Genomic DNA, 27,102 nt, shown 5'->3' on the forward strand with positions numbered 1-27,102 from the left:
GTGTTGTATAGTATATTATTACAATAAGTGGGGGAACATATCCTGTCTAGAGGTCCTAGGTAAGTACTCCCTTTCATGTACCCCACGGATGCAGGCTCAACTGGACAAAAGGGGGCCAAATCGCCGTCTAGGACATAGTCCAAGCCACTTGTCAGTCGCCACGCGCCAGGCATCAATTTCCACGGGGTCCGGTCCTGCTCTTGAAAGTGACCCATCCTGCTACTGCCCATCACTTCCCTCCTTATGGACGTGCGGCAGTAGAGGGGGGTGGGGCCCGCACCATGAGATTCCAACGAGGAAGTAGCAGGGAGGACACCCTCACGCCTCAACTCAGGTAGTAGCAAAGCGTCGCCCTGGGCTCATGGTGACTATAAGTTTCTCTCTCAGACAGTGTTCCCACCTTTTCAGGCTGCAAGTGAAAGCATGAATTGGGCAGTGTTGATATATATGAAGGAGGGGGCCGGTTAGGCCCTGGTGGGGTGATATATGTGAAGGATAAAGGGGTCAGGCTGGGTCCTGTGGAGAGGGACGGGCCCACTGTGTTAAAGGGGCCCACTGCGCCTGCCTTGATGTACCCACGTATAAAATAGACAGTTTGGTTTTAGGCATTTGCCATTTTTTAAATCATACCCAAATGCTTTAATGCTTACAACATTTAGGTAGAACCAGATAGTTTTTCTGCTATTCAAGAAGTAATTGGACAACAGCAAATTTGGAGAGCGTAAGGGTTGTATAGGCGGCAGAGACCTGTAATATGGAGCTATACTGACTCTGGGACTTTTTATATGGGTTCTGTCAGACACTACAGTGCCTTGTAAAACTATTCATACATTGTGAACTTTTCCACAGTTTTTCAAGTTACAATCACAAACTTAAATGTATTTTATTGGGATTTTATGTGACATACCAACAAAAAGTAGCAAGTATTTGTGAACTGTAAAGGAAATGATATGTGGTTTTATAAATATTTTAAAAATATAAATCTGAAAACTGCATGTCAGCATTTGTATCCAGCCCCTCTGAGTCAATACTTTGCAGGACCACCTTTTTGCTGCAATTACTGCTGCGAGTCTTTTGGGGTATGTCTCTACCAGCTTTAAACATCGAGAGGCTGAAATTATTGCTCATTCTTCTTTGCAAACTAGCTCCAGCTCAGTGAGATTTGATGGAGAGAGTCTGTGGAGAGTAATTTTCAAGTCTTGGCACAGATTCTAAATGGGATTAAGTCTGGACATAGACTGGGCCATTCAAACACATGAATATGCTTTTGATCTAAACCATTTCATTGAGGCTCTTGCAGTATGTTTAGGGTCAGTGTCCTCCTAGAAGGTGAACCTACATCCTAGTCTCAAGTCTTTTGCACCCTCTAACAGGTTTTCATCCAAGATTGCCCTGTATTTAGCTCCATCCATCTTCCCATCAACTCTAACCAGCTTCCTTGTCACTGCTGAAGAAAAACATCCACACAGCATGAGGCTGCCACCAACAAGTTTGAAGGCGGGGATCTTGTTTTCAGGGTGATGTGCAGTGTTAGTTTTCTGCCACACATAGCATTTTGTATTTATTCTCATGGGTTCTAGTTTGGTCTCATCTAACCACACCAACTTCTTCCACATACAAGCTGTGTCCTCTACATGGCATGTGGAAAAACGTGATGAGCTCTAAGGGTACCGTCTCACATAACGATTTACCAACGATCACGACCTGCGATACGACCTGGCCGTGATCGTTGGTAAGTGGTTGTGTGGTCGCTGGGGAGCTGTCACACAGACCGCTCTCCAGCGACCAACGATGCCGAGGTTCGCTGGTAACCAGGGTAAACATCGGGTTACTAAGCGCAGGGCCACGCTTAGTAACCCGATGTTTACCGTGGTTACCAGCGTAAAAGTAAAAAAAACCAAACCGTACATACTCACCATCTGATGTCCGTCAGGTCCCTTGCCGTCCGCTTCCTGCTCTGACTGAGATCCGGCCGTACAGTGAGAGCACAGCACAGCGGTGACGTCACCGCTGTGATCTGCTCTCACTTTCCGGCCGGCAGACAGTCAGAGCGGGAAGCGGACGGCAAGGGACCTGACGGACATCAGATGGTGAGTATGTACGGTTTGTTTTTTTTTACTTTTACGCTGGTAACCACGGTAAACATCGGGTTACTAAGCGCGGCCCTGCGCTTAGTAACCCGATGTTTACCCTGGTTACAAGCGAACGCATCGCTGGATCGCTGTCACACACAACGATCCAGCGATGACAGCGGGAGATCCAGCGACGAAAGAAAGTTCCAAACGATCTGCTACGACGTACGATTCTCAGCAGGGTCCCTGATCGCTGCTGCGTGTCAGACACAGCGATATCGTATGGATATCGCTAGAACGTCACGAATCGTGCCGTCGTAGCGATAAAAATGCCACTGTGTGACGGTACCCTAAGAAGCAAGACACACTTTTTGTAGTGGCTATCAACAATGCCTAGAAATGGAGGTTTGAAATGGGGAAACTATTTGATAAAAATGTTCAGAAGGTACTAACAGATCCTATTTCCACATGGATGTAGAAGCTACAAACTGAAAACTCGATAACAACTCATACAAAAAAAAGACAGTGGTGTACGAAAATTAAATATTCTTTTAAACCACTTTTTGGGGGGGCTAAATACAGTTTAAGAGTGCAGGGCCAAGCCAAGGAGGAAAGCTCTCCTTTTGCCAGTAAAGAAGTGTAGAAATTAAGGGAGGTTTCTTCTTTGGGCTGCTATGTCACAACCCCACAGTCTTGTGAGAAGGGAGAAGAGAATAATGACTGAACCTGTGACATATATAGAATTCTACATTTTAAGTACCGTACATTGGTCAGGCCATCCTGATCCTTAGAAAGAGCATGTGCAGGAACTTAATTACTCAAGACTTTATTCTAAGGACTGGCATGGGTCCCTGAGGTCAGACCCCCACCAATTATCATCATAAAGTATTACAATATCATACCTACAGGATTTGCTGGTATTGTTAAAACTTTTTTGCATTTTTCCTGTATTCAGCTAGAATCCAGCAACTTTATTGTATCATAGTTTTGTGACACCATTAGTTGTGATGATGGCATATCACTAACAAATGGGAACGTTTCAAACAATGTATAGAGAAAACTGATATTTCTCATTGTAATTAATCAGTAGAGTTTCTTAAAAAACTCTAATGAATAATTATTTTGCTCTGCTACTTGCTATGCAGCAATTAAAGTATGGCAACACTGGTTGTCCACCAGGTTGTACTGCATATAGATTTTCTGTCATAGCTGCTGTCGTGGCGCTCTGTAAATGAGCATTCATGGTACAATTGGGCAGTTCCCAGTGAAAGTGACAGAGCAAGTTAACTGTAACCGCATAGAAGTTTAATTCTCTTTCTGTACTTTGGGGGCCCAGTATAAGTACACACATGGCTTTCTTTTTAGCAGAATTATATTGTTTAGATGATTATGCATTTTTTTTTCTAGAAAACAAACATCAGAAAATTTCTAAAATAAGCTGTAAACATATTTACTTACGATGACTGAGAAGCTTTTCTTCTAAGTAGATAATCCACTACATCTGGATCAGTTTCTAAAAGGCTAAGGAGAACTTCATTCTGTAAATCAGGAGGCACCTATATTAAAAAAGGATAAAATGAATATATGAGATTGGACGTAATTCAATACCCAATGTGACAATCTCCGACAGTCTCCAATTTTTAGAACTACTATTCTAAAGAGCCATATATAATTATATCTAGTTATACTTGGATCAATATTTCTACATTATGCCCCATAAAAAGCAATTGGAACTTGCTTGCAATATGACAGATTTTGATATGAAAAATGTATCAAGAACTATATGTTATCTAACAGTTTATGTCTGTGTAATCTAAGAGTTATTTAAAAAAAATGTTTTCCCCTACCTATAGAATACAATATAGCTTGCTTATCCAACCACTGCTAAGATTGGAACTCTGAAACCCCAAGAACTGGGCTTTGCAGCCCTCATCCAAATGGCGGCCGAGTTGCACATGCTTTGTCTCCACTCCATTCATGATCAATGGTACTGCTGAACTAGGTCTCCATATCCTTTAAGAAAAGCTGTGATTTGCTTCTTGCCGGCATGCTAGATATATATTAAGAGTACTAGAATACCATTACACAGTATACTACCATATCTTAGCCAGTACAGAAGCTGGAAAAGTGCTATTACATTGTTAGGAGTGTTAATACAGGTTAGGCACTGTTCACATCTCATATAGATCCTACATTTAATGTATGCGTTCAGAGGATATCCCATAGTGTATATCTACTTTAAGACTACAGGAAAAATATATCTTGAATCTCATCTTGGATGAGGTCAGATTGAACGCTTCTACCTGGACGCACCCTTCATTTGGTTGACTACATAGACTCATTCAGACATTTGGTAAAATCCACCATCTTAGACACAAACATTCAACATCAGTGCCCAGGAGAGAAAAGCCATGTAATCTTTGAAAACCAACAAAGAAATCATCATCAAACCTTAAGACAAGGAGGATGCAATAGTCATGATGAACAAATCAGATTACATGAAGGAAGCACACAGCCATCTGATGGACACACGTTACTACAAAAATTGGGGTCTGACCCTACACAGGACTATTACAAGGAACTAAACAAGTTGGTCTCTTGTATGCCCGAGAGATCCATAAAAGCTGACGACCTGATACCAGAGAGTCCAAGAATAGGGATATTCTATAAGCTTCCCAAAAGCCACAAGTCTGGAAATCCAGGAAGACCAATCATTTCATGCATGGGCACCCTTACTGAGCACATTTCTGGATTGTAGATGGTGTACTTAAACCTCCGGGCAAGGATACACCCAGCTACTTTAAGGATTCAACTGACCTTTTGAATAAACTAGCAGCAATAGGTCCTCTAACAGAGGGAATCATCCTAACCACCATGGATGTGGAATCTTTGTACTCCAATATCCAGGGCCGCCATCAGGGCATGACAGCCATGACTGGCGTATGGGGCCCGGTGAGCAGAGGGGGCCTGCATCGGGCCCCGTCTAATCTGCTCACCGGGCCCCACCCTGCCGGCGCTGCGGCCCCCCCCTGCCGGCGCTGCGGGCCCCCCCCCCCTGCCGGCGCTGCGGGCCCCCCCCCCCTGCCGGCGCTGCGGGCCACTATTGACGTGCGGGCCCGTGCCCGCACGTCAATGGTTAACAGCCGCCGCCAGCCAGTCGGAGGCTGGCAGCTGACTTGAGCGGCCGCAGTGCGCAGTCGCATTTCGCCGGCGTCTGACGTCATTGTCAGCCGCCGGCGAGTGCGTCCTTCACCTGCGTGGAGGAAGTGAGGTGGTTCCCCGCCACAGGAGCGCATGGCAAGGTAAGAACTCTTTTTTTTTTTTTTTTTTTGAGAGCGGCGATCCCAGGGGGGTGGGGCCCAGGGCAGAACGCTGGACACGCTGGGGCCCGGGGCAGAACGCTGGACACACATGCTGGGGCCCGGGGCAGTATGCTGGACACAGGGGGCAGAGATGCTGGACACAGGGGCAGAGATGCTGGACAAAGGGGCAGAGATGCTGGACACAGGGGCAGAGATGCTGGACACAGGGGCAGAGATGCTGGACACAGGGGCAGAGATGCTGGACACAGGGGCAGAGATGCTGGACACAGGGGCAGAGATGCTGGACACAGGGGCAGAGATGCTGGACACAGGGGCAGAGATGCTGGACACAGGGGCAGAGATGCTGGACACAGGGGCAGAGATGCTGGACACAGGGGCAGAGATGCTGGACACAGGGGCAGAGATGCTGGACACAGGGGCAGAGATGCTGGACACAGGGGCAGAGATGCTGGACACAGGGGCAGAGATGCTGGACACAGGGGCAGAGATGCTGGACACAGGGGCAGAGATGCTGGACACAGGGGCAGAGATGCTGGACACAGGGGCAGAGATGCTGGACACAGGGGCAGAGATGCTGGACACAGGGGCAGAGATGCTGGACACAGGGGCAGAGATGCTGGACACAGGGGCTATGAATGATGCTGGACACAGGGGCTATGAATGATGCTGGACACAGGGGCTATGAATGATGCTGGACACAGGGGCTATGAATGATGCTGGACACAGGGGCTATGAACGATGCTGGACACGGGCTATGAACGATGCTGGACACGGGCTATGAATGATGCTGGACACAGGGGCTATGAATGATGCTGGACACAGGGGCAGAATGGAGATATGGGGTATGATGAAAGACATGGGGGCATGACTGGAGACAGATGGGGAAGGATTGGAGACACAGGAGGCATGATTGGAGACACTGGGGGCAGAATTGGAGACAGATTGTGCAGGATCATGGGGCAGGATGGATACGATGGAGACAGATGGGGCAGGATGGGGAGATCATATGGGGCAGGATGGATACTCATGAGGGCAGGATGGGAGAACATATGGCTGGAGCCAGGAATGAGACACACGGGGGCCAGGATGGGGAATATTATTACCATAGGGACTAATTAAGGGATATTATTACTGCAGTGATGTATTTATTTTTTGAGGACACTGTTTTAAATGAGGGGGCGGTCCTGTTACTGTGTAGAGTGACACTATGTCGCCTCTTTTTCTTTATGCGGTGTAATGTAGAAGTTGGGAAAAATTAAGTAATGTGTTCTACAAGCGGAGCTCGAGATAACTGTGTTATTTCCTGCAGAAACGAGTCCTGGCTGGAAGACATGATGGCGGTCTGTGCTGGATGAAAGATGAAGGACTTCACCTAGAGTCGTCACTGGTAAGTCAGTGTTACCTATACACTGACACTATACACTGTATGCTGTATACAGAGGTCCTGAGTATAATTTCACTAGTGATCACTGTATTATCTGTACACAGACACTGCATACTAAGTACAGATCTCCTGTGTATAATGGCACTTATGGTGATAGTGTGGTGCTTTTTTTTTATTACTGATCAGAATTGTAGTATTCAGTAACTATGTGGTGGTAATATGTGGTCTGGACATGGTGTTGCGGTATTTGTTCCTTGTATGTGATATTATTCGATCACTGTGGTGGTAATATGCGGTCTGGTCATGGTGTAGCGGTATTTGTCCCTTGTATGTGATATTATTCGATCACTGTGGTGGTAATATGTCATCTGGTCATGGTGTAGCGGTATTTGTTCTTTTTATGTGATATTATTGGTCATTTTAAAAATTGAAAAATAAATAAAAATATACCTAAATTGTATTGCATATTTTAACAAATATTTAATAGGTTACAGCAGAGTAGGGCCTCACCAAAAGAGTCTACCGTGTTATGGTGGCGGCTTACAAAATCTTTTGGCCAAAACAAAAGCTGCCGGCTATATGTGTGATCTGGTGATGGGAACTGTTAGGGTATGTGTCCACGTTAAGTAAACGCTGCGTGTTTGACGCTGCGTGGGGCCACAGCGTCAAACACGCAGCGTCCAGATGTTCCAGCGTAGTGAAGGGGATTTTATGAAATCCCGTCTACACTATGCGTGGTAACACGCACCCGGCGGCCCTGCGACTCCGGACATGCGGCGCTTCTTTTAAGATCGCAGCATGTCCGTGTTCCTTGCGGCAGCTGCGCCGCCGCAAGCTATAACACAGGGCCCTATGTGTGGGGTGCGATGATCCCGGATGTGTGCAATGAACACATCCGGCATCATCGCGTCACAGTAGGGGGCGGGGCTTAGCGCCGAGCGGGTTTGCCGCTCCGACGCAACCGCCGGCCATCCTGAAGGTGGATACGTACCCTCAATGTGTGATTGGTGAGAAGTGGAGTTTTTCCAAGAGAGAGCGGTGGGACTGTGGACAGTTTGAGGGGTGGAGCGTGGAGGCGGGGCTGGGGTGGAGCCTGGGCGGAGACTCAAGGGGGCCCCGAAAATTCTGCCAGTATGGGGCCCCGAAATTTCTAGTGGCAGCCCTGCCAATATCCCACACCAGGATGGATTAAATGCCTGCAAAACCTTCATGATAAATATAGGAATTGATGCTGATTCTGAGTTAAAGCTTGTAAAATTCATCCTCACCCACAATTACTTTGCATTTGATAACAACATTATATTTACAGGAGACTGGCACAGCAATGGGGAGTAAATTGCCCCACAATATGTAAATTTTGTCATACTTGAAAGTGCCATTTTGACCTCTTGTCTCATCAGGCCTCTGGACTATCGTTACATTAAGAATATTTTTATCATCTGGACAGAGTCTGAACAACAGCTGAAGAAATTCCATGAACACTAATTAGTTTCATTCCACAATCAATTTAACACTCAACCAGGGCTGTGGAGTCGCAGTTGAGGTCCATTTTGTTGGGAGTCGGAGTTGGTATAAAATGGACCAACTCCTAAAAGATAAAATAAATTGGGTACAGTAGTACAATGCAGGATGTGCTGTAAATTTTTGCATAAGAATTTGAGAAAGTTATGATATGTCCTATAAATGTCTGTCCTATTCCTGATCTAAGGATCTAGCCTTTCAGATGAGAGGACGCTGTGCTGCACGTTATGTACATGCTCAGTAGTGAGCCAGTGCTGTGTAGTCAGAGTCAGGGAAATTGAGGAGTCGAGGTATGACTTATTGACTCCACAGCCCTGCACTCAACTACACCTGTACTGAAATCAACTTTTTGGACACCATCATCAAGTTACAGAACAATGAAATGGAGACGTCCCTGTACCAGAAGACAGTTGACCATCCACATACCTTAAATGGAGCAGTTTTCATCCAAAACACATAAAAAACTCTATTCTCTACAATCAGGCCATCAGACACAATTGCATATGTTCCAACCCTACAAATAGAGACAAATGCCTTGGTGGCCTCAGAAAGACCTTTTTGAATCAGGGATACCACCCAACAACAATTGAAAACCAGATTGCAAGAGCCACCAGAATATTAAGGAATCATCTACATTACAAAACTAAAGAGGAAAGCAACCGGGTGACTCTAGTAGTAACCTTAAATCCAAATCTGGAGGTGTTAAGGGGACCTGCGCGCAAATTACATTTGTTACAAAAATGCCACATTAAAATTTATATTTCCAGACCCCCCACTTCTGTGTTTTAGGCAGCCCCCAAATCTAAGCACCATAATGTCAGAAGCTCCCTTGTTATCTCCAATAATGACAAGAATCTTTCCCTGCAACAAGAAAAAATGTCAAACCTGTTCATTTATAATGATAACAGACAAGAAAAAGATTTCCAGCTCACATCACTACTACAAGATACCATGTACTTTGAGGCGCACAACAACTAATGTAGTGTACTTAATTATATGCACCAAATGTCCAACTGGGAGTCTGCATGTGGGGGGAGACAGGACAAAACTTTGAACAAGGAAGAATTCTTATTAGATAAGGGGTTGTCCGGCCTTAATCTTCAAGACTGCAGCCACTCTATGTTGCTTTGCATGCACTGCACGTTGTGAGGATTCTCCGGTTCCAGCGCTAGGAACAGGTGGTCATGTAACTGTAAGTATGCAATTTACATACATCCAGCCACTGAGTGAGGTCACGCCCAAATAGTCTGCATGTAAGAAAGTTCTTATGCAGCAAGATGCCATAAGTGAGGTCACCAGGGTTCATCAGCTTTGAACTCTGGTGAACTTTCTCGAGGCAACTCAGCGCTACACACTGCAGGAGCGATTACGCTCCTGTATAAGTGTGAGCCAGCTGGTGGGGAGAGCGGTCACTGATGAGACTGTTCTCCTAATTATCCTGATCGTCGTGGGTCAGTATGGGTTATCTTCAGGTCCGACATGTGAGGGATATGGTTGTTTATTATTTTTCTTTTTTTACAGGGGACATGGGCATCAGAGGATTAGGTGTAAAGGTGAGTATCATGGTTGTTTATTATTTTCTGCGTTTTTACAGGTGACATGGGCTTCATTAGATTAAGCATAAAGGAAAGTATAACGGTGCTTTTTTATTTAAAATAAAGGAGTCTGTAATTATTTCAATTAAAGGCTTTTATGCTGGTTGTGTTTTTTTTTCCAATCTGTGCGGTTAGTAATGGGGGCATCTTACAGACACCTCTCCATTACTAACCTGTTGGCTTGATGCCAGCAGCCATAAAACAGCTGATATCAACCCCACAACCATCACCCCACTTGCCACCGCACCAGGGCAAGTGGGAAGAGTTGGGCAAAGTGCCAGAATTGATACATCTAATTCATGAGCCTTCTCTGAGGTGGCAGCAGGCTGCTATTTTTAGGCTGGGGGGCAATATCCATGACCCCTTACCAGTCTGAAAATACCAGCTTCCAGCTTTAGCTTGGCTGGTTGTCGAAAATGGGTGGGACCCCATGCAGTTTTTTTTAATTATTTAAATAATTAAAAAATACAAATGGTGTGGAACCCATCTATTTTTGATAGCCAGCCTTGATAAAGCTTACAGCTGAGGGTTGCAGCCCACACCTGTCAGTTTTGCCTGCGCTGGTTATCAAAAATAGAAGAGACCCCATGTCATTTTTTAAAAAATTTCTTAATCTAGAACACAGGCGTCAGATGATGAATATTCCCATCAGCGGTGCCTGCTCTCACTGTTATCAGCGACAGCAGGTGTTGGCTGATGAGAATACTATATTCATTAGCTAATGCCTGTGACCGGCGAGACCTTTTTATTGCCAGTCACAGCTGATGGCTGTCATCTGACAGCGTGGGACCACAATTCTCTGACCGGCAGTAATGTTCTTACCACCAATCAGAGCCGCTGGTGTGCCTCCTGCTGTCATGCAGATGACAGCATGGGAAACACCCGCTGTTCGGTATGCCAAACTTGAACAGTAACACGGAGTTCCTGGAGAAATCCGTGTTCAGGGGCCGTGCATGAACACTAGGTGTTCGGTGTGGACCACAAACTTTACTGTTTGGGCTCACCCATCTCTAATTATTACCCTTCTATAACCAGAAAAAATAAGGTTTGAGCTAATGTTTAAGACAATTCTGTCATTTGATTTTTAATTACTTTTCATCTATGCTCATTTTCAATACGTAGCATATAATGGGAAACACTAATGTATTTGGCTTCACATCAAAGATACTTGAGTAATGTTTTCCCATTGTTATAATTTCCTAGCTAAAAACATCAGATGGAAAGTAACGAAAGATGCATTCGGCTTAGCTGTGTCAGCAGTGTATTAAAAAAGGTTGTGTTTAAAATAAAAATTAATGCAACATACTAATATAATTTCATTACTAAGCCACATTCACACATTCAGTATTTGGTCAGTGTTTTTACATCAGTATATGCAAGTCAAAATCAAGAGTGGAAAAATGAGAGGGAAAGTATAATAGAAACACGTGCACCACTTGCATTTTTCACCTATTCCTGGTTTTGGCTTCCAAATAGTGATGTAAAATATTGACAAAATACTCAACGTGTATGTCCTTAGGTCTCCATCCATGTCACATTGTCGGCCTAGGTATCTAGGCCTGGCATCTCCATTTCCGAATTTGCTTTGACACCGTGAAAACATTCCTTCCCCTCCTTGTGTCTGTCGTGTGTACACAACTGGCTGGGCTAGTCATTATAATGAGCCAGCTCCCATCATACAGTACATATCTCCAACAGAGGGAGCAGAGGAAAGAGTTGCTGGTACACAAAACCAGTGCCGACTGCAGGACATTGGCGCAACCTTGATAATAACAGTATATTAATAAAATGTATTTATTTATATTTTCCACACTTCTGAGTGACCACTTAATGACCATTGATGCACCTTTTAATGGTGCAGTTTATAATCGGGCTGAAAAATAAGTGAATAGCACCCCCCAACGCCAGGATATCTCTGGTGTTTCAGCTACTAGGGATCGCTGAGGCCTTGGAGAACATGATCAGTGTTTTTACGGTCCCCAATCAAGTGATCTCTGTTATTCAACAAATAACGGTGATCATGTTAAAAAAATGGAAGTATCATTTAATGTATCATTTAATGAAATTAATGAGTGAGGGCCACCTGTTGGCCCTCCAAAATGTATGACTGAGGGCCACGCTCAAATGGGCCTATCAGTTAATATGCCCCTGTTGGCACTAAAAACCCACAAAGTCAACTTAAACATGGAGGGAGCAGTGAATGCGACCTGCGAGACTCCCATTTTCCTCAAATCCATGAAAAATAAAAACAAAGAAGCATTCATACAATGACAGAAAGGCCTAAATGCAGGTCTTGTGTGAATAAATGGACAAAGGATGTGTGGTGTTCTTTCCCCAGGATGGGTCGGAGAAATTTCCCTCACATGGTTCATGAATTTTCACTGACAAGGGTCAGAGAAAAAAAATGTTTTGAATCCCCTGCTTCAATCTACTTGAAGCTTCTGGGCGGCCTGAGCCGGCACAGGAGGAACTGCCATCCAACTTAGCTGGAGCAAAATTGGAGTCAGATGTCTGAAGGTCCTTGTTATGCCAGCTGTACTATTCATGGCCTCAAATCTATGACCCCTTGTTATTGGCCATGAAAAACCCACTCCTTCTAAATGTAAATGTTTTATGAGACATTACTCTACTTGAGATCCAGGGTGTATTGGAGAGCCTCCTTCTAAATTTTGGAAGCCCTTGAACATAGTCCATACACTTCCCAGTCAAGGAGTCCCACTCCTCACAAATGGGAAACAATTTCAGAAATCTCATGCACAGGATTTCTTATTCCTTTTTTTTCCCCCTTTTTGAAATGGAAAACTGCTGCATTTTTTAAAGAAGTAGCATGTCAATTCTTTCAGCGTTTTTGCGTTTTTCACACATAGCCTAAGGGTTAAAGGAGGCATTTTTTCTCGTTTTCTTTTATTTGCCTTGTATACAAGTCATTATACTGGAAATAATGTTTCCTATTTTTTTTTCCTGTAAAATCAATTTTATCTTCTGTTTAGTATTTTTTACTGTTAGTCTATAACATTGACAACATTGTTCCGAAGAACAATGTCTGACAACATTTTTCCCAGCAGTGACCTGGGAATCAGAGATGCATGAAGGCATCTTACCCACCCTGTACCTATCTCATTTGAGCACTTTTTCCAACCATTTCAGCAATTTTAATGACCCCTCCAGACTTCCTGGAAGGGTCTGCAGGAAAGATACTCGAGTTTCCCACTGACTTTCATTATACTTGTTACTTTAGTAGAGCACCCGAGCATTTTAGCGCTATGTCATCTGTACACAAAACTACACAAAAAATTGCTCATTAAGGGCCCTGACGATCCACCTCACCAGGTGAAATATAACAATTTAAGGAAATATTGTGTCCTCACTAGAGTTTATGCGAATCAATTCATACGGCATGATCCATCAATGCTGGCAGTGCCTACAGTAATCTGTGGGTGCTGTATGAGAGCAGCGAGAACTGCCTCTTACCAGACAGCATCTCCGACTCTTCTTTTGATATGCTGGCTTAGTGCAAAGTCATTGTTCTAGCATGATGCACATGAGATGTTGCACCAGGCCGGCTAATCGAAATCTTCTGATGTCATTAGGTAGGTAGTTAGGTAGGTGGGTGGTTCTCAAATTGTTGTTGTGGCTGATAGATTGGGTCATGCAAATCTTTTCACGTTACTGTACTTTTCATGTTTATATTTTTGTACACATCAACTCTATTCATTACAATTTGCTTCCTATTATTTTACTATGCAAATTGCCTCTTCTGAGAAAAAGAGGACTTAACTCTATAGCGCCACCTGTTGGAAATAGCGATCCTACAAGTCACAATCAACCCTCTAACGAGTCGTGCAATATGACTTAGGATAAAAGCCAAATCAGTATCTCAATTCGCAGACACGGTGTTTCGGGCTGTTATTTTACTGTAATTCTAAATTAATAACAACTACATTTTAATGTGTTATGAATTTATGGTGCTCCATATTATTTGTAGGATTCATATTTCTTACATTTTAGGGGCTGGGTGGGTTTTTTTTTATCACGGTTTTATTAAATGAAGGTAAATCAGTTATGAATATATCAGTATTATTATTTTGTGGATATAATGTCTGGTACTAATGAATGCAGTTTCCATTATAATAATGACATTTCCATATAAGATGAGAATACTGCCATAAACAAATAATCATCCATATATTTACATATTTTAAAGTTGAATATCTTGTAAAATAAATCTGGGAATCCCATGTTACTATTTCAAAGTGACGTTAATTCAAAGCTAAAATATGTACTTAATGAACATAAACATATGAATAAGCTGCCATCCTAACATAATAGTATGCAACCAAAACGATGAAAACTAATTTGATGCTTTAGAAAAACTGTCAGGTTTTCATACACAAACCTTTTTACAGATTTAGGGATGACTAAATTATTTACTTACCATAAAAAGATTTTCATAATTTTCAATCATCTTCTGTACCACAGAGATAATGGTCGTACTCTCTTCGGCCCTGGCAGTACTTTGAACTGTAAACTCTTTGTCAGACGACTTCTGCTTGTGCAACAAATTAGGCCCAAAAATTGTTGCCAGGTTTAATGAAGTCATTTTGTTCCCAGTAATCTAATAAAAATCACATTAAATAGATCAGAACATGAGCAGAATGCACAAAATAGAATTTTTATGAGCAACTTTCTTACCTCTAGAGAAGCACAGCCTATTTCTAGGGTTAGACATATTAAAAGGACATTTATACAGCTTGAATATATCTCTGTGTATCTGACATATACACTGTGGGTGCCTATTTACTGTTTAATTCAGTATGTATGGCTTTGAAAAACCTAATTCTATAGCATAGTGTAAGGCTGGGGCTATATGGAAACTTTCACCACGGCACAAATAGTTATCGGCCTCTGCTACCTACTAGGATGAAGGAGTTGCAGAAAATCCAAGCAGATTAAAAATTGGTGGCGCTACCCTGAAGGTCGCCCTACCCTAAAGGTCGCGCTACCCTGGAGGTCGTTGCGCTACCCTGGAGGTCGCAATGTGAGTCCACTAACTTGCATTCACTTACGATGTAGCAGCTACACAGAGCGCTCTTTGGCTTCACTTGGGGAAACAGAGTGATTGAGAAGGGGTTGTGTGAGTAGTGGACAACTCTTTGTTGATTCTTTTTTAATTCGTTATCGTAATGTAAAGCAATATTTATATAATGATATCAGATTGTTTTTTTTATAAAAGCAAGAAAATATTGTTCTCTCACCTCTTGCCCATCTTTATCAATGGCGCCTTCTGCATGGCTAGCTACAGTAGACAGGAACTGTAACAGTCTATGTAGAGTATCACAGTTACAAGGAGGTAGGAGGTAAAGGAGGAGCTGCAGGGCTGCCAGCTGATCTTCAAGATCTAATACTGTAAATATAGATACAAGTATGGGAAGTACATGGGAGTAAAAGAATGTTTATATGCTTACTGTCCGGTTATTGTTCACACAGAAAAAAAACATTTAGAACATATACGATCAAAATAATATTAATACCACTAACAGATAAAGTGAATAACATGGATTATCTTGGAAAGGGAATCTGTCACCAGGTTTTCGCCACCCTGTTAGAGAGCAACATGATATAGAGGTGTAAAGACTTGGTGTTTTGTACCTTGAGAAAGGTCAAAACGCGTTGGTCTGAATAAAGAACCTTGTTTATACTCTCGGGATCTCATCCTTTCCATGAGCACAGTCTGCACATCGTGATAATCTCCGCTTTGCCAAACTGCGATCTGGGCGATACTGTCCTCTGGTTACGGGGCTGCAGCTATAGCACATCAGGCTTTAACAGGTGGTTTGTCCATACAACAACCCCTACAGGTGAGCGCCACCATCACCCTCAGGCCACGTTCACTTGGTCAGTATTTTACCTCAGTATTTCTCAGCCAAAACCAGGAGCGGGTGATAAATGCCTGAGTGGTACATATGTTTCTATTATACTTTCCCTCTGATTGTTCCACTGCTGATTTTGGCTTTGAAACACTGATGTAAAATACTGACCGAATACTGTAACATGGTCTCACCCATCTTATTCCTTACGGTACTGACGGAGAACCCAATTCCAACAATGTGTTACTTACTGCACTGTGTTTTATATATTTTTATACAATTCCAGTTTATCTGCTGCTCATCTAGCAGTGCTCCGAATGCTAAACTTTGTATAACCTCGCCCACATCATTAACAGCTTTCTGTGTACACTGTGCATAGGCAGAAAACTACCAATCAGTTGTATGAGCGGGGTTATGCAGAGCTCAGTAATATGGTGGACTACATGGCAGCAGGTTTACTATTTCTTTAGTTATAATCTCCTGCTGATAAAACTTTTTTTTATCAAAACTACAGCAATCAGCCCAGTTATTGACACAGCGCTGGAACGAGGATCTCTGTCTCTACATTGTGCTGCTCTCAGGTCACGTGACAAAAAACTTGGTGACAGATTCCTTATAATGGCAAGAGTTGGGCTATATTAGGCAGTAAGGGAACGATCAGCTCTTGAACGAGTTCTTGTATTGAAAGGAAATGGGTAAATGTATGGCTAAATGACTGGGTCAGGGCATGTTTAGAACTGCAGGTCTTGTGGTGTGTCCTCAGTATGCAGTGGTTCATTCTCCTGAAATTCATTTAGAGCAGATTTGTTCGATTCAGCCTGCAGATTCGTTTCAGGCTGAATAAATCTGTCCAAAAAAAAAAAAAACACTGAAAATAAATTTATTATCCTTTGAGGTCATTCCAGGCCTCAGAAAATAAAAAGTGGATGTGAGCAAAAGGCTTATAAAACCCTTTATTCACCTCACCTCTCACATGTCCTGATGCCACACAATAGTAAGCAGGAGGTCTTACTCTAATGGCTGATAGGTGTAAAATAAATATATATTATATAAAAAATAAAAAAAAAATATATATATATATATATATATATATATATATATATATATATATATATATATATATATATATATATATATATATATATATATATATATATATACACACATACACACACACACACACGTGTATATATATATATATATATATATATATATATATATATATAAATATAATATATATATAAATATAATATATATACATATATATACACTCACTGGCCACTTTATTAGGTACACCATGCTAGTAACGGGTTGGACCCCTTTTGCCTTCAGAACTGCCTCAATTCTTCGTGGCATAGATTCAACAAGGTGCTGGAAGCATTCCTCAGAGATTTTGGTCCATATTGACATGATGGCATCACACAGTTGCCGCAGATTTGTCGGCTGCACATCCCTGATGCGAATCTCCCGTTCCACCACATCCCAAAGATTTCATGTTGTTTACGCCAAATTCTGACCCTACCATCCGAATGTCGCAGCAGAAATCGAGACTCATCAGACCAAGCAACGTTTTTCCAATCTTCTACTGTCCAATTTCGATGAGCTTGTGCAAATTGTAGCCTCAGTTTCCTGTTCTTAGCTGAAAGGAGTGGTACCCGGTGTGGTCTTCTGCTGCTGTAGCCCATCTGCCTCAAAGTTCGACGCACTGTGCGTTCAGAGATGCTCTTAGGCCTACCTTGGTTGTAACGGGTGGCGATTTGAGTCACTGTTGCCTTTCTATCAGCTCGAACCAGTCTGCCCATTCTCCTCTGACCTCTGGCATCAACAAGGCATTTCCGCCCACAGAACTGCCGCTCACTGGATTTTTTTTCTTTTTCGGACCATTCTCTGTAAACCCTAGAGATGGTTGTGCGTGAAAATCCCAGTAGATCAGCAGTTTCTGAAATACTCAGACCAGCCCTTCTGGCACCAACAACCATGCCACGTTCAAAGGCACTCAAATCACCTTTCTTCCCCATACTGATGCTCGGTTTGAACTGCAGGAGATTGTCTTGACCATGTCTACATGCCTAAATGCACTGAGTTGCCACCATGTGATTGGCTGATTAGAAATTAAGTGTTAACAAGAAGTTGGACAGGTGTACCTAATAAAGTGGCCAGTGAGTGTATATATATATATATATATATATATATACATACACACACATACACACACACACAATACAGACATAGATTAACATATTCGTCCCAATGTACCATTGGCACGCACCACTTCAAAATATATACAACACCGTACACTAAGAACCGAGCCCCACAGGCGAGAAGAGATAGATGCTAAAAATATGTTTACTTGAGAAATATATTAAAGTATGTTCAATAAAAAACAAGCAAAACCTGAGCTATCACACAAGATATGGGATGAATCCCCAGCGAAACAATGTGTAGGACAGAGGTTTTTCTTCTGATATCTAATGCTGCAATTTAGATACTCTGAATCAAATGTAATAATATGTAGCAAATTGTAAAGTGCAGTGCAGATCCTTATCATAACCAGTTATTGCTATCTAAATACAGAGTGTTGCAATGAAAACATGAGAAGCCCCTTGGAGGAAGCACTGGCGAAACGGCGTCGTCGGATTGCTACACACAAGTGGCTATGATCCCATGATTAAACTGTAAGCTCACAAGATCCTTTCTTTGCTGCATCTCAATTGTCAACGACTTAAATGTAAAATCTATGACTGCAGTCAGCACTTTGCACCATGCGGATTTGCATTTGCATTTATTTAAAATCCACATAGATTTTGCTTCTCATGTGTTCATTGCAACACTCTATATTTAGATAGCAATAACTGGCTATGATAAGGATCTGCACTGCACTTTACAATTTGATACATCTTATTACATTTGATTCAGAGTATCTAAATTGCAGCATTAGATATCAGAAGAATAACCTGTGTCCTACACATTGTTTCGCTACGGATTTCCATATCTTGCGTGAAAGCTCAGGTTTTCCCTGTTTTTTTATTGAACATCTTTTAATATATTTTTTCAAATAGAATGAAACATTTTAACATATTTTTATCATCTGTCTCTTCTTGGCGGTGAGGCTCGGTTCTCAGGTTGTGGTGCACAATATATACACAGTATGTAAAGAGATATAAAATGTATTAGGCTCAGTTTACATCTGCAACAAAGACATATTTCTCAATTTAGTTGGAAAAAATTGCAATTTATGTGATATTTTTCTAAAACAATGGGGCTCTAGTGATAAGCGCGGATGTAAATAGAGCTTTATTTTAATAGTAAGAAGGAACATGTAAAATCGTACTTATGGTATGTATAAAAGGCGTATAAAGCTCTCGGCTCAGAAGTGGATCAGGCATATCTCTGAGAAATTCCTTTAACAAGGCAGCAACATCATGAACACTGTGTTCTTCTTCTAGAACTACATCGACACCACGGTCAAACTCTTCACGGAGCTAAAAAGCAGAAGAAAATCTCATTATGTCAAGTAACTAACCAAGCACACTGCAACTTGCTATTATCTAAGCACAGAGAGACAAACTACAGCAGATCAGTGCTCGGGGATCTACCATGATGTAGAATGCAGAAGAAAAAGTGCATATATGATCAACTTGCACTAGGAAAAGGCCATTGGTTTTTTCTTTTTAACCCTTTCCCATCTTGGCCATTTTCCTTCTTCCAAAAGCCATAACTTTGTTATTCTTCTATTCGACATATGAGGGCTTGTTTTTGGCAAGTCAAGCTGTATGTTTGAGTGATTTCCATTCATTTTACAGGAAAAAAAATTCCTAGTGCGGTGAAATTGCAAACCCCCCCCCCCCCCCCAAAAAAAAACCCCACGATTCTGATATTGTTTTTTTTGCTTAGAATTGCTTTTTTGACAAATTGTTTGGTACCAATGACCTGGCATCATGATTGTCCATTTCAGTATAGCAATACCAAAATTCTCCATTTTCTGATTATTTTAGTAGTGAAAAAAAAAAGGTAACTTCTTTAAAAAAAAAGGGGGGGGGGGGAATTGTTTTGCCATATTCCAATACCTGTAAAGTTTTCGTTGCTCATTCTATGGAGGTCTCTGAGGGTTTGTTTTTTGCGGGTCAAGCCATTGTTTTTGTTGCTGTTACTTTGGGATAGTTACTACATTTTTACAAGATTTTTTGCAGCATTGCTGCAACCAAAAATATATACATTTTGGCATTTATTTTATTTTCTATTTGAGGTTGAGTTAATTTTATATTTTAATACCGCTGACTTATGAACATGGTGATATCACATGGGCATTTTTTTTTTTTTTTTTAGCATCACCATTTTTAAAGGGGGGAAAGAGTGGTGGTGATTTAAAATCCAGCTGTCAATCAGAATGATGTCGGAAGTCCTGCCCTGTTGCCAGAGCGGTGTAGAAAAGAAGCCTCGCTCTGTATACGTAACGTCAGCAGAGGCTTCTGAATCCCCGGCAGGAGTGGTCTGTGACCGCTCTGTGCCGGGGAAGAACGGTGCCGGGCACAACAGGGAGGTAAGTTGCAATTACCTGCTGGTTAGCGCTTAGATACATTTTTGTTTTTTATAGTCCCAGATATCCCTTCTAATGCCCTCCACTTTCTGGAGGTAAGTGAGGCTTACGGTTTGTAGTACTACTGCCCAGATGGCTGATGCCAGTGGTGTTGATGACGCTTCTACTGCTGGTAGTGGCTCCCACGTTCTTACCCATGGTATGAGTTTTTTTATGCTACCACATCTATTGCCACTGCCACTTTTTGCCAATTTTTATGAAACATTACAACCCCATTTCAACCCCAATTATTTATTCATTTATTTATTTTTTACACAAAATCCAACCCCATTCCTAAAACTGATGTCATAAGAATTGTCAGATAGGTGCAGAACAAAAAGACAGCACTTCCAACAGGGTGCTGTAGTGGTGTAAAATTGGTCTACATATGTAAAATTTGTCTGGTAAAACAGAAAACTGTTTGTGGCACTCACACTTTGTGAAGTAGAATGCAGTAATGATTTTAGGTCTCGATTTTGATGAATTTTATTTTGTATTTTTAGCAAAATAATTATTTCCCCATTCACAAAAGAGATTACACAAGAAATACAAAAACTTAGTATAGTGGTTTGTGACAAGCAAACACACTGTGACTAATACTAATTTCAGATTTATGTTCTGTAAAAAAAATTGTCCTATCTTGTTGCTGCTTTCAAGAGTATGAAAAATGGAAAAAAATGTGTAATTGTAATTCAAAAGCAATAGGACAGATACCAGCTGCACCACATCACTGATCAATCAAACTGACTCTTGCACTGTAGCATGGCAAGTCTTCTATCTCCCTATTAATTCAATTTCTGCATTATTCACAGACTACTATACTTATCTTATTCAATGATGTTAATAATAATACCTGACTGGCGGGAGTTATTTGTCCATTGTTTTAGGGCTTTCCGGTCCCATCTCTATTACTGAGCTATGTACTCTAATGTCCTCTCATTATTTTAAATCACCCTAAAATGACTGCTGCATTCCCTGATTAAGCTTTTATTCAGGCTATAATAGTCCCTCATGATCAGCTTTGCTATTCAATGTGATGTGATTACTGCATGGCATTATTGGGAAGCCTAAATTGAATGGTCGTACCTAACGTCATGTCAGCATCCTGTGGCTGATACAGTCTTTTGCAAATGATTAGAATATGGCTGGCATTTTTCTAGCATTTCTTGTAAAAAATCTCATCAAATTCAACTCAAATTTGATTGCAATGAAACAATTCACTCATCTCTAAATAGGAATATACTTAACATATTGGGGGTAGAAATGTGTGTCCATAACCGGTTTTCTCTTTCAATGTGATGTGCAAGTCAGCAACATATTGATGTCCTATGTATAAGCCTGAAAATACCTTTAATGCTTTATTACTAATAATAAAATTGATTATCTCAAATTTAAAAAAAAAAAATAATTCTTGTCCGATTATACCAAATGTGAAGTTTAAAAAACTTTAGTATTACTGATCATATTGAGGAGTTGTAATAAAAGCGATGTACACAATTGCTTACCTGCCGTACTCTTTTTTTGGAACTTCCAACTCTAAAGATCCCAACAGTCTGTAAACCTAAAAGAGAGAATTCTGTAAGTATATTTTTAATTCTGTTAAATTCCTTCTCAGGGTTTTAAAATTTGAACACAAAAGCAAAAAATGTGTACTGTTTAAGGTAGAAACACACTAGGATAGAAAATGTAGTGTTACAAAGTTCCATACGGAAATATCCCAATAATAGTCGTTTAGAAAGCCTGTATTTATTGCATCCTGTTATGGATTTCCAGAGAGCGAGAAATGCATTTCAATCTACATTCTGTCTAAAACTAAAAAGGCACAAACCCCTCTGTCTATTTTTATATGTAACTTCATGTGATTTTACTACTTCTTGTTGTGACCTCATTACTCCCCCTCATTACGTCAGAAATTAGCCTGTGGTCTGGCTGCTAATGCTAGCCAGTTCCCTGACCAAGGCTTATCACAGTCTGTGCAGGTTTAAAACCTCCCCCTCACTCTTGTTATTCACTGCCTGCACTTTCACAGCTTGTATGTGATATGACTTATTATTTCGCTCTCCCTGCTTCTCCAGCTCTCACTCCACACTCCTTGGAAAGAGGGAAGAAAGGAGCCAAATGTGGTTAATCCGCGCTGCTGGTAGGCAATGAAGATCCAAATGGAAGGATAACAATAAAGGATTTTTTATTTCAGGTTTTTTAGTCAACGCACTTCAAAGTCATTCCAGACTTCTTCCTCAGGTCTCAAACTGTATCCATCCACACTCCTTGACAGGTCATATGCAAGCTGTGAAGGTACAGGCAAGCAGTATATAATAAGAGTGAGGGTGAGGGGATACATCTAACAAGCAAACTGACTGTGATAAGTCTTGGTCAGGGGTTGGCTTGAATAATAAGCACACAAGTCACTTATTTCTGATATAGCACCTCAGAAGGGTAGTGGAGCACTCAGACGCAGCAGTCCTATGATGTAAGGTCACGGACACGGTAAAAAATAATAAAATCACATGAAGTTACATATAAAAACTGGCAGAGGGGTTTGAGACATTATAACTTTAGTCAGAATGTAGAGGGAAGTACATTTTTATCTCTCTAAAGGGCCCCTTTAAAAAAAAGTGGAAGAATAAAAATCGAAAATGCTAAATGTCCTCGTATGTCGACTGTTGAGACCCTTCCATAGCTAAGGAAGCATCTCAAATAAAAAAATAAATGATCATGGCAATTTCATTATTCGAATGCAAGACTTTGTCACTATATAGAAGTAGAATTTCAAAGAAGATGGAACAACAACTAAAGAATGACAAGTTACAGATTTTGTGTTAGTATTCTGTGTTAGCATGTGTTCATGGACCGGCCATGGGTCTCCTTTAGGCACAAATGAGGCTGCTGAGTTATGGTCAGGAGACCCGCGGTCAGATTAGACATTGCGGTCTGTAGTTTGAATGTCAGGGCTCATGACATCGGCCTTTTTATAACCATATAATAATCACCAAATATCTGATAATCTAGCACCAATAAAACCATTCTGAAGCAAGACTAAAATATATACTAAAAAAAAGGTTTACTTTACTAAGTAATGTTTAAAGTTCTATAATGAAAAGTTTTTGATTATATTGGGATTACTTCCTAAACTCATGCTTAGTAATGTAATGGAAGAACGCTTGTGGTGTAAGAAAGCAAGCTGTTTATAGTTAGCTGTGTCCCATGATAGCCCAAGCATAACAAATTTGCAACAATCAGCTGCTCATGCTAAAAACAGCGAAGTATTAAGAAATTACATATACTGTATATACAGGACTAAAAGGCCCTGTAAGTATGAGCCAGCTTTTTCTGCATATTCATTCACTATAGACTGTATTTTACTACTGTACCATTAGTCTTCGAGTAACCCCTGGAAACATCAGCCTAACACTTACCATTCTTTTCTAAATGTAGACAGCAGCTGTCCACAAGCCTGGGAACTTGTCTGTAGATTGGGTTCAGACTGAGCTTTTTATCCCTTTCCTTTTCTTTCTTGCTTTGTGCTTCGGCTGGCAAAGACAGCTGTAGTGCCTCTAGGAGTCGAGACTGATTGTCATCAAGATCTGTAATGGAGTCCACAGACATTGCACCCTGCAACACATGAAAAACAGCCTAAATGTATACAGTGCTATTACTTATGCATTCTGCAATGCTCATAGTCTTGTAGCAGAATATGAAAAGTCTTGAGTCCCCCATACACATTAGATGGCTGTCAGACAAATAATGCTTCGACTGATCAATCAGCCATCTCTGCTGTGCCTCTCCCTTACATAGGTTCCTACTAACCCATAAATGCAGGCATTGCTGAGAGAGGTGTCCACATTCACCCAGGAATTCAGACATCAGTTTAAGGCCGGGATCACAGATGCCAGAAATACGGCCGAGTCTCGCAAGTTAATACCTGGCATTGCCGCCGTCACTCAGGAGCGGAGCGTGCGGCTGCATGTATTGCTATGGCGGGTATTAACTTGTGAGACTCGGCCGTATTTCTCGCATGTGTGATCTCGGGCTAAGGCCGGAGTCACACTACAGCGAGATACGGCCGAGTCTCGCAGGTTAAAAACAAGCGCTGGCACCGGCACTCCGGAGCGGAGCGTGCGGCTCCATGTATTGCTGTGCGGTTGCACGCTCCGCTCCAGAGTGCCGGTGCCAGAGCTTGGTTTTAACTTGCGAGACTCGGCCGTATCTCGCTGTGTGTGATCCCGGCCTAAGAGAGGTATTAATACACGTAGGGACCCATCAGTTTTTTTCTGAGACCACCTTGATGATGGTTGATGGGCAGACATATCTTGGCCAAATTGTGTGCAAAGCGTCTCATTTTTTTGCTAGTATTCAGAAGCCATATAGCTATTAATATTCCATATATTTCACACTGACATGCTTTAGCATGATAGAGTGCAATTTTTTTGTATATTGTACATGGATGTTGCTGCTCCTAAGTTAGCACTTATTCACACTAGCTTAGATGTGGCAGTCAGTTTTTTGTTATGTCCCTTACATAGGAACACTCACTTGGCCAATGGCTCCTATGTTCTCTATGAAAAAGCTGATGACAGACATGTCTACAGAAAGCTTTAATGCGGGACTCGGGAGCACAAAATAATCATCAGTCTGAAATTAGACATGCCCTATCAATGTCTTCCCAAACAACCAGTTGGCTGGTGCTCGCATACACATTCGAGTGTCTGCCAAACCCATCTAGTGCATCTGACAGTCTAATGTGTATGCAAGGCTTTGTTTAGATCAAATCCAATGTCTATCCAAATAATGACTTTTCCTAATATACAGTGGATATAAAAAGTCTACACACCCCTGTTAAAATGCCAGGTTTTTGTCATCTAAAAAACTTCATCATTTCAAAACTTTTTCCACCTTTAACTCCTTCACCCCGAAGCCCGTTTTCATCTTCCTGACCGGGCCAATTTTTACAATTCAGACCACTGTCATTTTATGTGGTCATACCTCTGGAACGCTTCAATGGATCCCACTGATTCTGAGACTGTTTTCTCATGACATATTGTACTTCATGAAAGTGGGTAAAATTCTTTGATATGACTTGTGTTAATTTGTGAACAAAAATCAGAAATTTGGCAAAAAAGGTGAAAATTTTGCAATTTTCAAACTTTTATTTTTTTTGCCCTTAACCCCTTTCTGCCATCGGACGGAATAGTACGTCCGGTGGCAGAACCCCCGCTTTGATGGGGGCTCCAGCGGTGAGCCCACATCAAAGCCGGAACATGTCGCGCTTCCGCCCGCGCCTATTAACTAGTTAAATGCCGCTGTCAAACTCTAACAGTGGCATTTAACAAGTGCTTCCAGCCATCTGACTGGAAATGCACGCACCGCACACCCCCGTCACGTGATCGGGGGTCAGCGGTGCGTCGGCATGACAACTGGAGACCTCTACGGTTGTTGATGCCAGATTGCTGTGAGGGCCACCCTGTGGTCGGCGCTCATAGCAATGCAGTAATTCAGCTACATAGGGGCGATCTGAGCATCACCCCTATATAGCAGAGCTGATCAGGCCATGCCAGCTTCAAGCCTCCCATAAAGGTTACTGAAGCATGGCAAAAGTAGAAAGAAAAAAGTTTGTAAAAATATGAAAAAAATAAAATAAATATAAAACTTCAAATCACCTCCCCCCTTTCGCCCCACTCAAAGTAAAACAATAGAAAAAAAAATCAAACCTACAGATATTTGGTATCGCTGAGTTCAGGATCGCCCGATCTATCAATAAAAAAAAAAAGAATTAACCTGATCGCTAAACAGCGTAGCGAGAAAAAAATTAAAAACGTCAGAATTACATTTTTTTGGTCGCCGCAACATTGCATTAAAATGCAATAACGGGAGATCAAAAGAACGTATCTGCACCGAAATGGTATCAATAAAAGCATCAGCTCGGCACAGAAAAAATAAGCCCTCACCCAACCCCAGATGACGAAAAATTGAGTCGCTACGAGTATCAGAAAACGGCGCAATTTTTTTTTTTTTTTTCAGCAAACTTGGGAATTTTTTTTACCACCTAGATAAAAAATAACCAACACATATTTGGTGTCTATGAACTCGTAATGACTTGGAGAATCATAATGGCAGGTCAGTTTTAGCATTTAGTGAACCTAATAAGAAAATAAAACAAAAAAAAAGTGTGGGATTACACCTTTTTTGCAATTTCACTGCACTTGAAATTTTTTTTCCCGTTGTTTAGTACACGACATAGTAAAACCAATGGTGTTCTTCAAAAGTAAAACTCATCCTGCAAAAAATAAGCCCTCCCACGGCCATTTTGACAGAAAAATAAAAAAGTTATGGCTCTGGGAAGGAGGGGAGCGAAAAACTAAAATGCAAAACCGAAAAAAGCTCCGGGGGTTAAGGGGTTAAATCAGAGTCATATCACACAAAATAATTAGTCAACAGCATTTCCCACATGTCTACATTACATCAGCATAATTTTTGAAACTTTTTTTTTTTTATGTTAGGAAGTTATAAGAGTTAAAAGTTGACCAGCAATTTCTCATTTTTCCAACAAAATTTGCAAAACCATTTTTTTAGGGACTACCTCACATTTGAAGTGACTTTGAAGGGTTTATATGACAGAAAGTACCCAAAAGTGACACCATTCTAAAACCTGCACCCCTTAAGTTACTCGAAACGACATTCAAGAAGTTTACTAACCCTTCAGGTGCTTCACAGGAATTTTCCTTTAGACCTATTTTTTTTTTTTTTTTACTTTCACAAGGGTAAAA

General features: G+C 41.4%; 1 protein-coding gene across 4 annotated transcripts in view; it reads right to left on the reverse strand.

The window, feature by feature from the left end:
- ARHGAP6 (Rho GTPase activating protein 6) overlaps window positions 1–27,102 on the reverse strand; it is a 402,522-nt gene that overhangs the window by 25,445 nt on the left and 349,975 nt on the right. For all 4 annotated transcript variants that reach the window (XM_077296704.1, XM_077296707.1, XM_077296706.1 and 1 more), the window contains exons 5-10: window positions 23,755–23,950; window positions 21,844–21,899; window positions 19,094–19,244; window positions 15,151–15,299; window positions 14,331–14,510; window positions 3,531–3,628 (exon numbers count right to left, since the gene is read on the reverse strand). In XM_077296704.1, coding sequence (XP_077152819.1) covers window positions 3,531–3,628; window positions 14,331–14,510; window positions 15,151–15,299; window positions 19,094–19,244; window positions 21,844–21,899; window positions 23,755–23,950 — 830 coding nt within the window. The remainder of the gene's footprint in view (window positions 1–3,530; window positions 3,629–14,330; window positions 14,511–15,150; window positions 15,300–19,093; window positions 19,245–21,843; window positions 21,900–23,754; window positions 23,951–27,102) is intronic.

This window comes from Ranitomeya variabilis, chromosome 3 (genome assembly GCF_051348905.1).
Source record: "Ranitomeya variabilis isolate aRanVar5 chromosome 3, aRanVar5.hap1, whole genome shotgun sequence".
Classification (NCBI taxonomy): Eukaryota; Metazoa; Chordata; class Amphibia; order Anura; family Dendrobatidae; genus Ranitomeya; species Ranitomeya variabilis.